General features: G+C 36.8%; 1 protein-coding gene across 2 annotated transcripts in view; it reads left to right on the top strand.

Annotated features, from left to right (window-relative positions):
• The window catches only part of LOC145766444 (carbohydrate sulfotransferase 3-like), a 76,972-nt gene that overhangs the window by 18,626 nt on the left and 44,383 nt on the right, over positions 1–13,963 (top strand). For both annotated transcript variants that reach the window (XM_082578159.1, XM_082578158.1), the window contains exons 2-3: positions 8,634–8,913; positions 11,522–11,714. In XM_082578159.1, the coding sequence (XP_082434285.1) occupies positions 8,634–8,913; positions 11,522–11,714 (473 nt within the window). The remainder of the gene's footprint in view (positions 1–8,633; positions 8,914–11,521; positions 11,715–13,963) is intronic.

Genomic DNA, 13,963 nt, shown 5'->3' with positions numbered 1-13,963 from the left:
GATTGCTATTCTTCTTTGTAGAGCTGATAACGCAAAAAACGTTTGCTATTATTTTTTCTAATTAACAGCTTTGTGATCACTGGCTTTTCTTTTGTAGCGTAAGAAATAACGCGCTTTGTATTATTGAGGTCAAACCAAACAAAGGAAAACAAGAGGATTTTTCTCTCTGCTCGCGCATATCGATGCACGAAGCAATTATGAGCTTATGGCTTGTTATCGCAATGTAATCCATTTCACGCTTTGCTGGAAGTTAGCTAGAAATAGCAAAAATTCACCAAAATCTTGAATTTACAAGAAAACTACACAACTGTTAGCATCAAATTTAATATCATTAGATCCGCCTGGCAATTTTAGGAAAAGTCAAGAAAAATCAAGTGCATGGAGTTACTGTGCTTCAAATAGTCAAAGGAAATATGAGGGGGGGGCCAAATCTGGCCTCCCTTTGAGGAGCAAAGTGTTAACGTAATCCAAATAGTTTTCCTTTCAAACTGCTTGAACGGATGATGTTTGCCAGTAGTTCTCAATCTTTCTGTCTTGGCAGACCCCTTTTGGTGCCTTCGAAGTGGTCGCGGACCCTTAAAAAAGTTTTATTTGAAATTTTGGTATATCGCGTCTCCTAATGGAATCAAACGTTTCATAAGTTTCGAAATGACACACTCAAAAGAATTTTCTGAACTCACGACGCAATTATGAAGATTGATGATATTGACGAAGTTATGTTATATGACATGAGCTATATGTTGGCACACAGGATTAAAATCAGTAATTTATATGCTGATTTAATGTTTTTCTATAAATTTTATCGAAAATAAACCAGTCTGCGTCGGCTATTGCGCTTTAGGGTGGGCCGTTTTTGACTTTTTTTCGAAATTCAAAAACGGCTAGTCATAAAAAGTGGCACATGCATGAAAAAATTACGTGTGCAAAATTTCATCAGTTTGGAGGTGCATCTTCTGCCCCCGCAAGGGGGTCAAACTTTCAATTTTTTGAAAAAAAAGGCGAATTTCACTTTCCGTTTTAACATAATTTTTCTTATAATTTTTCTGCTGGCTAGTTATAAATTGTAAGTGGGATGTACCCAGAACTTTCCTATGTAAAGGCATGTTCGAAGCTTAAGGTTTACTGCCCCCGCATCGACGACCAAAGTGCTGACTTTTCACCGATTTGAAATGCTATTTTGTCATTGCTCAATAAACAAAGTTGTCGCAAAAGGGCGAGATGGTGATAACGCTGTACGCTCATTTATGTTCTGTCCACTAACTTTGCAGGTTGACACGAACTGACAAACTATAAGACGTTGTCTTGCTTAAATTAAAAGCAATAGTAGCCTAGCCTACGTTTGATCAGTTGCAGCTATAAAACGCAACCTATAATTTACTTCAGAATAAAAACAATATTATCTGCAGGTTCCAATGTACTGTACAGTTCCACGTGAATTGTTATCATGATTTTGTTTACACAAATTTGTCATTTACAAACCATTAAACGTTCACTTAGTAGGCTACGGTACAACAGAACCACATACAAAAGTAAATTTTGTTTGACAGCAATGTAACGATAAAAAAGAACTTGTGTTAACAAAAAAAAACAAAATTCTGTCAAAAATACAACAAACAACAAGGTCTTTTAGCCAGTTCCCCAGATTATTGCTCAAATTTAGTTCTGGCTGAAGTCTAATGAATCATAAAATCTTGTTTCGACTGGAACCTACGAAATTTTTTTCCTTGATTGTAATATTGCTTTAATGTAGGCTACCCATCTCTTTCAACGCTGTCCACCACATGTGATGAGCATCTGTTGTGTGTGGCAGAGAAAACGTAGAAAACAACTGTTGTGAAGACATCTTTGTTTTGATGTGCTCTTTTATCACATTGCTGTCAACACCACGCATCGGGGTTCCGTAACTGGAATATTTTGCCAGTCTATCATCTCAAAGTAACGTTCGGAACTGAACTGAACTGCAATATTGACAGGGTGAATTTTTGCTGACGAGTGGTGTGAGATGATAATATTCTTGAATTGAAAATTCTTCTTCATCCTAGTTCCCTTACATACTCTTTGGTATAACATATGATTGCAATCAAAATGTTTTCAGGATGGCATAAAACGCATTCCTCTATATTACTTTGTTGGGGATATTGGGGGTTTATTCGATAGCTTCTGAGCAGAGTGTAGAATTTTAATGTTTTTGGCCATTAGTGAAATTGCTTTCCTTTATAATGGCAAACCATACTGGAATATAAACATTCATAATATAGTCCACACGTTCCACCAATACAGCTGACGCGTTTGATGCAACATATAAGCGTAGAATTCTATTGGCTGTGTTCAACCATCTTGAGTGGTTCATCATACCTGGACTCTTATATGCGAAATGAATGGATATATCTCCAATTTTCACTGCTCTATGCATATGTAGAAGATATTTTTGGTCAGTGCTGAGGTCATTTTCATCAATTTCAGTCTCTGGTGCAGGAACTGCTTTATATTTTACAACATCTAGTTGTGTGGCAGTAGATACTGCTTTATAATGGGCCCAGTGAAGCTATCAGATCTGCTAGTATTGCCATATCTTTTATAAGATGCCTAAGAGGCAATTCATTACTATGGAGTAGGCATATTAACCATTGAAGTGGCTTTTGGAAATGATCTTCCAGGAGCTTAATCACGACGCCTTTTTGACCTGTGTTTATTGCGGTTCCATCGCATCCAATTACCATTACATTATCACAGCTAATTTTATTGGATCCAAGATATTCAAGAATTCCGGTAGCTATTGACACATTAGATCAGTTGGCTGCAGTAAAATGACCAATGAAATGATAACTTGGCTCCTCCAGTAAAGTAATGTGTTCTTCAACTGCAAAATGTTTTCGAAGTCACCCAGCAATTTCATTTTGTTTGATGGTTTAATTTTTTCGGCCATCAAAATATATGCTTTGCAAATTTATGCACATGATAGGCCTACTTTCCATTTGAGTTGTACGCCTCATTTTTTTCTCGCCCTTCTCACTTTGCTTTTGTGGCCGATTATTCATGTTTATCAATCACCATTATGCGAGTTGTTCTTTGATCAAGAAGGAACTGTTGTTCTGTAACAGGGACACGATTTTCCTGCGGGCAAGTACATTGCAGAAAATTGGAACACTTAGGCTACAACAACCGATTTCAAATATTTTTACTTTGCAGATTCTTTCATTTGGTCCAAATTTCGCTGAAATTTAGGCCCACCTCTAGAATTTGACTTCAAAAGGTTATTCATTTTTTTTTTGTAACTCTTTATCATAAATATGTAGGTTACTGCTGATGTTCGTACCTCATTCGTATCATCCTGCAAAGTTAGTGGACAGAACATAAATGAGAGTACAGCGTTAACACCATCTCGCCCTTTTACGACAAGTTTGTTTATTGAGCAATGACAAAATAGCAGCTCAAATTGGTGAAAATTCAACATTTTGGTCGTCGATGCGGGGGCAGTAAACCTTAAGCTTCGAACATGCCTTTACATAGGAAAGTTCTGGGTACATCCCACTTACAATTTATAACTAGCCAGTAGAAAAATTATAAAAAAAATTATGTTAAAACGGAAAGTGAAATTTCGCCTTTTTTTTCAAAAAATTGAAAGTTTGACCCCCTTGCGGGGGCAGAAGATGCACCCCCAAACTGATGAAATTTTGCACACGTAATTTTTTCATGCATGTGCCACTTTTTATGACTAGCCGTTTTTGAATTTCGAAAAAAAGTCAAAAACGGCCCACCCTATTGCGCTTACCGCATCGTAACGTACCATCGGCTTTTTTTAGGAAAAATGTAAACTCGTGTGAAACCACTTCAAATAGCAGATCTTCTACTTCAAACAGTAAATCAGCCTCTTTTAGATAGATTCAACGTATTCAGGTCTTCAATCAATGTAAAACAACTTTTTTAAAAACTAGTTCTAAACAAACAAGCTTTTGTCCGGTTTTGAGATTCCTTCAAGGTATGTGAACTGATGTGAAACGAATTCAGCTCGGCAATTCAGCCAGCATCTAGTAATCAGCTTCTTTTACCTGGATTCAACGTGTCTAGGGCTTAATCCTTTGCTTTTCAACTATTTTTTGCAAGTTAACTGCTCAAGGGGACCGTTTTTGGATCAACTTCAATCAGCTGTTACGTGTCATCCGCTGGTGCTATTTCAACAGCACTAACGTGTAAAAAAATTATTTGTCTATCTCAGATTGAAAAGTCATGGAATGAGTAGGCAGTTACACTTCGTGCGGTTTGGGTTTGGAGTATGAGCATTTTTAATAGAGAGAAAGCAATTGAAAATAAGGTGTTGAAATTGCGTACCTGAAATTCCTATTTTCAAATTCGTTGATTTTGGAATTATGGATTTTTGTCAAGTCGCATCAAAAATATCATGCAAGCTACATCATAAAATGACTCATGTATTACATCCACGAAAATACAGCATTTACAATACATCAACAAAGCTAAGTTCGAACGTCACTTTTATTGAAGAATTTGTATTTGTGTCAACCGATTTGATATCAGTCCGTCATCATCGAAAATTCGAAGCAATGCAACAGCAAAGTGAGGAACATGCGTAAAAAAGGAAATGTGAGATAAATCAACAGTCAGAAAATCAGTTCTTCTACTTTGATTCAACATTCACAAAAGCTACATCCAGGGGCGCCGGAACGATTTTTGACTGGGGGGGGGCAGGTTATGAAAAAAGGGCACTTTTGTTGGTGAAAGGCCATTTTTTTTCATATTTTAAGATGATATAGCGATAATCAGTGACGTTCGGTGGCTTAAACCGTTGGGAAAACAACTTGGAAATATTTTGCAGCAAGGTAGTAGGCATGAAGGGCGTAACCGTCGGGCGAAGCCCGAAGGCGTGTTGCCGAAGGTAACACTTCCAGCGGGGGGTTTGGGGGGCCTCCCCCAGAAATTTTTGAAAAACACTTCCAATTTGTTGCGCTCTGAGAACATTTTCAAATAAAATCTGTAAAATTATGCTTCGCCTATGTCGTGATCATACATCCATTTAATGTTTAGAAGTCATGAACAATCTTAATTTTAACGTTGCAGGACCAAAATCCAGTGTTAGACATGGAATAATAGTTGTCTAAATATTTAATTCGTCATGAATGTTTATTCTCAGATATTCAGTTAGGGCTACACTACAAAAACTAACACTTAGGCCTAAACATTACAACCGCAAGCAATTTGTACAAAAAGCTGGATAAGTTTGCCTCCTGCGTATAGAAGCTTAACGAACTAAATATTGCATCTGCACCTGAACGTTCATTGGCGAAGTAACGTTATATCAACGCTGTAAAAGGGCAAAGGCATGACTATGAAAGCTAGTAGGCTATAGTACATGGCGAGGAGACATCAAAAAACAGCAACAATTTTTTCGCCCCTATGATGCTGTGCTGTGTACCATGACGAGAGACCATTCTGTGCGTATGACCAGTTAGTCTAGCGATTGAACGCATTGACGTCACTGGGAAAGCAACTTTAACCATAACACATCTGATTGGCTAAGCAGCTGGTGACGTTTTGCAAAACGTGTGAAGATTGGATAAAACGAAGGCGTTTTTTGACGTTTTTGGACGTGGAGAAAGCAACTTTGCAAGTTGATTTCCCTGAAGCCTCAGTGGTTGTTTCTGACAAGAGCGTTTGCGTTAATTGGCATTTATAGGCAAGACATGCGGTTTGGTGAGGACTTAGACTACTCACAAGCGTTACGAGTAATTCTAGTCACGAACACAGTAATTTTCAAGTTAAAATAGACGTGATAAAACAATAAGAAGTTAAATCTAGAATTCATTCATTATATTTTTGCATAGTTTTCGCTCAGGTAAGCACTGCTTTCCTTGCTTTCCCTCACCGATCGTCTGCCGATAATGTTTATCTATCAGCTCATTATTATGAGTAATGATACAAGTGTCCGGTATACACAGAACAATAGCACGAAAGGGCATCATGCTATGTTATAATGATGTAACCTACTGTGATACAGATTTTGTGTCGTGAATATTATTTTGAGGCAAAAATAAAAGAATATCATTCTCTCTGTAGGTATCATGGCTGATACAGCCCTCGATGTACAATGGTGCTCCAGTTTGATCGATCTATCGTGCGTCTTGCCAAAGTTTAGCAGGGTTTTTGCAGGGATTCCTTGTTTAGGAATTTTTGGGTTTGAATTGTAGTTGAAAATTGTGCAAAAATGTGAATCTTTGAGCTCCTTTTGACTGTTTTCTTAGTATTTTTCCATCTTCCAAAGATAAATCTTCAAGTTCGCCTTTCCTCATGATGTGACCCAAGAACTTCAGCTGCCACATTTCTAAAGATCTCATTATCAGCTGCTCCTGGCCCATCTGTTGGAGAACTGCTCTATTGGTTCGAAAAGCTGTCCATGGAATTTTAAGAATTCTTCGGTAAAACCACATTTCTGCAGCTTCAAGTTTTTTTTTCGGGTTTTTACCGTTAGTGTCCAAGTTTCACATCCGTAGCCTACATCAAAATTGACCAAACAACAAACGAATTTTTAAGGTTTTGGAGAGTCTTCGATCTAGCTTTTTGCCATGGTGTTGAAACTTGACTTTGATAATGCAATGCGTTGTCTAATTTCTTCTTCACATCGGGTGCTTGGAATCAGTATTGAGCCCAAATAATTGAATTTTTAAACCTGTTCAATTTTGTTATCATTGCAGTACACGCAAATTGTTGGTTCAAAAAGATTATAAAGATTATAATTAAGCTAAAACCGAATAGCAGAAATTGTTATATTGCAAAATGTGCAGTAGTTTACATTACCTTAGAAAGGCACCATTTCCCCCCTGCCCCCCATCCACAGAAAAATTGAGGGCAGGGGAACATCCGCCCCCCTGCCCCCCCCCCCCCCCGCTTCCGGTGCCCCTGCCTACATCGTTTAAAAAACGTTGAATCAATGTAAAAAGATTGAATTGTTGGTCGTTATGGTTTGAAGCACATAAAAAAGCACCCATAAAGGTGACAAAGCGATGCACCTACAAAACAACAATTATTGAATAAGTTGTCCATCATGTTTTTGACTGAAAACAAAAAATAATTTACTTGTGACTTCAAAGATAAAGATGATTATAACGATACTTCAAAGTTTATGGTAAAAAATATTGCACTGATACAATTGAATAAACATTAATATTTTGTGCCAGATTATGAGAAAATTTCTTAATTTTTTTTCCAAACATTTCTAGGATTGCAAATAATTTTTTGTAAACTTTTATTGCCCAAAAATGGCTTTTTTATTGAAACAATGCGGCTACAATAATATAAAAAAAATAAAGAGCTATAGGCCTACTACAGTGGTTCCCAACCTGGGGTCGCAGAGCATTTTATAGGGGGTCGCGAAGCTGTTGCTCATGCAACAACAAAAGTGAATGTAAGTGGGACGAGGTACCGGTCCGCTAGTAGTATGTGCCAGGCTACGTTTACATGTCGTTTCATTGCGCCAGAAATGAAAAATTTCCGTTTCGGTTAGTCTGCCAGACTCGTAGTCTGTTTGCATGCGATGATCAAAATGAGATTCGTGCCAGTCTGGATTTCATGTCGGTAGTTTGAACAGAAATGAAACCGAAATGAAGCGGTTGCGGGTGATGTAAACACACCGCAATGAGATCCTAGCAACGAGATTGGCCCTAGTGCTAGTAGTTTGTGGTCTGTTTAAGTATTTATTTGTAGTGTAGGAGGAAGAGAGAAGTTGAACATTACATCAGTGCAATAGCTTTGTGTTTTTGAAATCATAATGATAGATAATTTAAACTGGGGCTGGAACGCTGGTTGTTTAATTTAAGTGAGCAATTAGCAATTGCGAACCAGCAATACAAAGTCACTCTCTCAATTTTGGTGTGAATTGTATGATTCATACCCACAGATTTCTTAGCTGGCTTTTCAAGTATTACTGCCCTTCGCTACGACGTATCTAAATGAGAGTGGTTTTTCAGCTCTTCTGCACATGAAAACGACGGAAAGAAATAAAATGCATGTGGAAGACGACATGAGACTGGCTCTGTCTAGCACGCAACTTCGAATTTCACGGTTAGCTGCAGACCTACAAGGTCAACCATCGCATTGATTTGTCAATAAATGCAAGAAAAACATTTTTAGTGCTGCCTTTTGTTGTATTATTCGTTTATAGTAGGCTATACCTGCATTTAGGAAAAATATAAGTGGGGGTCGCGGTATCTACGAAAATTTTTAAAGGGGGTCGCCAAGACAAAAAGATTGGGAACCACTGGCCTACTAGATTAAAATAATAAAATATTTTCTTGCAATTTTTCCTGAAGACGTTTTGCTGCATCTGAAAAGTAAAAAAATAATAATGATGAATAATTTCACAAAACTGTGGTTCGTAAACGCTTCACAAAACATTGTTGCGGTAACTACTAGTAGACGTAACATGTTTAATAGTAAAGAAATATGCCTACTACATTTGGCTACAAATCGTTCTTTGCTTCTCACTTCATGTGCAGCTTCAATTCAACAAATATTTAAAGATACGTTGTAAACCTTTGCTTTCATCATTTTGAGAAAATTTTTAAAGTATTTGTATTTGCTGCTTTTGGTATCGCGTGGCAGGTTACAATTTATTTATTTTTCAGTGTTGCTTATCATTACCTACTATCGATCGGGTTCAAGTTTTCTCGGTCAATACTTCAACCAAAGAAACGATACTTTCTATATTTTCGAACCGCTTGTTCCGTTTGGTGACAATTGTATTGAAGGGTCGAATGAAAGTCGTCAAGTTGAACATTTGATAAATCTCTTCAAATGCAACATGGAAGATCCTGAAAGCTTTTCAAGAAGAATTGGTGGTTTAGAAGACGAAAAGTTTGCAGGAAATCTTCGAGACTTGTGCTTAAAACGAAACTTTTGTTTCAGGTAGGCTACCGTAACTTTTGTATCGCTTGAATCTATTTCATTGATACTCAGACTATTCGCTTCACTCGCTCAATCACATTTCATTGACCTAACCAGTGGCATAAGAGTCGCATGTTTTGGTGCAGTATTAACAAAAAAAAATCATTCCATTGATTACTCAGCATCTTGAATCTTTGTAGAAAAGAATGAGAATTACTTTCTAACGTTATGAACAGAAAATTGTGCATGGGTGTAAGAGATACATTTTCATCACCGCCCAACCGGAATCTCCTGTTATTTTGACCCTCAGAGGAAAAACTAACAAACATGCGTAACGATGGAGATATAAAGCTGTTACATAAGAAAGTGCCACTCGATAAGTTCTTGATAAAAATTCGAAAGAAATATCCTTGCATTCGATAAACGGCAATGGTGATTTTATCACAGTTTTCCACAATATAGCCTACCATGGCCACCTGGAGATGCGGCCTGATTTGTCACATTTTGCAGATTTTGATTACAGCTACTGCTAGTGCTTGACTGACATTTTTTTAGATGTTTGTAATTTTTGCGGTTTCCTAATGACAAAAAACTTTTTTGTTGCCTTGGGGAAGCAGTAGCAAGTGAGAAAAAGGAAGTTGAAAAACGCAAAATCAGACTGTTATTGAAAATTAACAGTCTGACTAAAATCTACAAAATCAAATTTTCTTTGTTTTTCAACATGTGAGGATGTTAAAACCTATTGTGTCATCTGGGGAAAAGAATAAAGAAAGCGTAAATATCAAATTTTTAGAAAAATTTATTTAAACGTTCGCCCAAAGTAAGAAAAACCTGAAAATTTCTGCTAAATGTGACAAATCAGGCCATATCTTTAGGTGACCATGAGCCTACCTATGCCAGATTGGATTTTAAGCTTTGACCAACTTCAAAACGGAAAAAGGAAAAGTCTATTTATAGTCGAAAAGGAAATGAGGGCAGCTTAATCGAATGTGCCCCCAAATATAAAGAGGACTCGCACGGGAAACAAAAAACAAATTTCACACTGACTTCGAACTAATTAAACAAAAGCCTAGGCTACTTTGCTTTCTTTTCAAAGTAGCGTTTCAGAGTGGCATTCAAACTTTAAGTAAAACTGCTGTGTTACTATTATTTTTATTGATTTCTGAAATTGTTATTGTCACAACAAGCAAACGTGCCTAGTTTTTTGCTCACTGCTTTAGAGCTGAAAGTTAAGCAGAGAAGCTATGAATACCATTTTTAGAGTTTTTGGTATGAAAGTTAAAATTTATCCAATTAACTGCTGCATTCAAGATGAAAAATTTTTGGTATGCCACGGATGCCAGAATTTGTTTTCTTTTTTGTACGGCCAATTAATGCCGTACGGCCAATACGACCAATAATGCCGTAAGCCCAAGAAGGTTGGAAACCACTGACCTAGCCTAATCCTTATAAAAAATAGGCTACTGCTGTTAAATTTGTAGCTGAAAGTTGGTCACAGCGGAAAACCATAATATCTTCGTGGGAAAGTTGTAACATAAAATTCCCGAATCCTTTCGTCTGTATGCGATGACACCGAAAAAATACTCTTCTGAAAACGTTTTTTCACGAATTGTATTTCAAGAAAAAATAGCCACAGGCTGTCGAAAAGGAGGCGCAACGTGGTACGCACTAAAACTTAACACCACAATACAGATTACTGAGGATAAAAGACGGAAATTTCGTCTAGTTGGTAAGCACAAGCAAAACAGTTTTAATATTTGACCAACCTTTTTAACGACACTTCTAAAATGACGAAACTGACTTGAAATATTTCAAACCACATAACTTGCATACTGTGACGTAATAGTAGATAAACATTGTTAAGCAATTTCACAGGTGTTCAAAAGAATTGTGCAATGTTTTACAGGTGTTACGAAGTATGATGCAATCTCTGCTCATTTTTTAGAAATATTCTATGACGTAAGACGCCAGGTTAAATAGACCTTAACGGTTTTATGCGACGTTTGATTCGGGAAACGATTGTCCGTAACAAAAGTTAGCAGCAAAATTTGTAGATGAAAGATGGAAAAAAATTGAGTGATGGAATGGAAGATTTTTATGATGGAATGGAAATGGATTGGAAGAAAATCTCAGGATAGAAGATGAATAAACTTCTTCCATTCCACACCTTAATCTTTACTAGATCTGGTCAGATCCGTACCATATCTGATGAAGATATGTATAAGTATCAGATAAAGTGGTTTTCTGGGTAGCCTATTAGGTTACTACAAGGTCTACTATAAACTTGTGCTTGATGGAATGGTGTTATTTCTACAGCACATAGCTGGTGAATAACAATCATGCATACGGTTACAATCAACTTTGCAGTTACCACAAGCACAAGTAGTTTGATTAAACTTTTTACATTAAATTATTTTCTCACCGAGCCTGATATTGAACCTCATAATGAGAAAGATTTGCATGAACACAGCTCGTTTTTGCCTTCATCCGACAAAGCTTTTAATACCCGAAGCGGTCGTCGAGGTTCTTCTCTCACATTTTAACTTTTCATTCTATATTTTTCTACAAACTCCAAATTTTAAACTCAGCACAATATCATTAAATGTTCTTCTATTTATGTTTGTTACAGGATCAAAACGAAAGCATTGTGCTCCGAAGAATTTTGCAACAAAACAAGAACTTGTTCAAATTGCAAACCAGTCAACACGACTTTGGCTTCCATGAAATGCAAATCAGCTGATATTGTTGTCATCAAAGTTATACGAATCTGCAGAATCGAACATTTAAGACCATTACTTGAAGATCCATATCTTGATGTCAAGGTAATAAAATCATAAAACTTAAATACAGTAAAAATGTATATAAACAGTAACTTACAATGAGTAGCCTACATGTAGTTTTATAAAATGTTTTACAACTGCCTCTAAAAAAGTAACTATTTTTTGTGAACGCTTAACAACATTCTGTATCCTACTCTGTAACATGTTAGCCTATATTTTAAAGTGCAACCACACTGAATCACACCCAAGCAACTTATAAAGCAACCATACTGAGTACTGACCATCCCACTGGGTGTTTTACATTTACCACACATAGCCCTACAAGCATGTCTGGACATGACCTGGAACAAAAAGTAGGCTAAACAATAGGCTGGCGCAAAATCTCGAAAAAAAAATTATTTTCTTTTAAATTTTTTGTCAGTTTGTAATATTGTTCCTTTTGGTAAATGTATCTCCTATACCAGGGGTTCCCAAACTGGGGTACATGTACCCCCAAGGGTACATTTCGACTTTTCAAGGGGTACATTAGATTAAGTATAAGGATATTCTTTCCATAACTTCTAATCTGCCTTAAAATATTTTTTGTCACTTGATGATGTTAATAATTTGAAGATTTGAGATTAAGAACTCCTTAGTAAGACACATTTTAACCCCAGTAGAAGCTTTAACTACAACTACAGTAACTACCAAGTTCACATGACTTATTTTGTCCAATCACAGCACACAAGACAAAACAGCTGATTGATTGCTATGAGAACCGTAATTACAAAGACTAGCCTACAAAGTAAATACAGTCGACCAGTCGTCCCCGCTTATTAAACACCTGAACATGATCTTCGTTGTGCTGTTGCTAATGTTTCAACTCGTATTAATGAGCTTGTTGCTAAAAAGCAGACTCATCCATCACATTAGCTAGGATTGCTGGGTTTATTCAGCCGATATATTGTTTGTTTGATGGATTGATTGTAGTGTTTGTTAAAGCTTGGATTACATTGTTATGAATAACTTTGTGTGCTTTGATTGGTACAAAATATCATGTACGCAGTCTTCTAATGCAGCTCTACTGTTAATTTGTTGCAATATCTAAACTTTTTAAAGCCAAAAATATGAGAAAATTTTGGGGGTACACGAGCGAATCTATAAATTGACCAAAAGGTACCGATGAACAGAAAGTTTGGGAACCCCTGTCCTATACCAAATTTCACAAAAAAATATTAACGTTTGACCCTGGTTCACCTGGTTTGAATTTTTCAAAATATCGAATTTTCGCTTATCCCTGAAACTGCTCTCGCTATCTTCTACTGCACTCTAACATCTTAATGGACACAATAAGAGGCAGTAATACAAACTTGTAGCAAGCAAAGTGGTTTAATTAGCAGCTCCATGAACACTGACACGTGTATTACTCTCAAAATATCGAATTCTATCACATTTCAGACATGATTTTTTTTGTGCACCGTTTACTGTAGTAAATATCTACTGCTTTCAGTTTCTTGAATCATTTGACGATGTTTATCGATTTACACAGGCCAACAAAATTTTTTTATATATAAAGGCAGGACATGTGAGAGACATTTTAAGGTATTTCGATGCCCCTGATTCTGAAAATGCACTAAGTTTTATCGAATTGGCTCTAGTTTTGAGTTAGCCAAGATTCCAGCTACCACTTTTGATAACTAAATCTTTAACTACTACAGTAGGTGGTAGAAATGGTTTTGAGAAAAAAGCTTGACCTTGCTCCAAAACATTACTGAAAGTATTGAGGTTACTCTCAGTCATGCCCGTTTTCCTATTGTTTCAAGCAAATCACCACTTGAAACAAGAGAGGGCAAACAAAAAACAGAAATAGCAACGTCCACGCAATGATGGCCTTGCACACTCCATGTAAACATGATGTTCCAACTTCCTTCGAACATGCTCACCGAACAAAAGTATCAATTTTCATGGTGATTCCACGGCTCTCTTTATGCCATGGTACTCTGAACTTCTTAGTCTTGAGCCCAGAAACGGGTTTGAGTGCAATGTTTGCATACTTTAGGAGGAGCCCAGGACTTATCTTGATCACCCAGCTTCATGTCAAAGTAATAATAATAATGCTTGTTTTTATATAGCGCTGTGTCTACCGCGGAATGCGTTACTCCTCTGCGTTGCCTCATGCAGTAAAATATATCTGGGTTGTTTGTACAGCATCTTACTTGTCAAAGGCGTATTTTATTAGCCTATATGCCATTTATTTAGCCTATAGACCAGAAAAAAACTTTTTGCAGCAAAGACTTGGCCTTAGCAAAGGC

This window comes from Aplidium turbinatum, chromosome 3, assembly GCF_918807975.1.
Source record: "Aplidium turbinatum chromosome 3, kaAplTurb1.1, whole genome shotgun sequence".
In the NCBI taxonomy this organism is placed as follows: Eukaryota; Metazoa; Chordata; class Ascidiacea; order Aplousobranchia; family Polyclinidae; genus Aplidium; species Aplidium turbinatum.
This window is presented reverse-complemented; position numbering and strand designations above follow the sequence as displayed.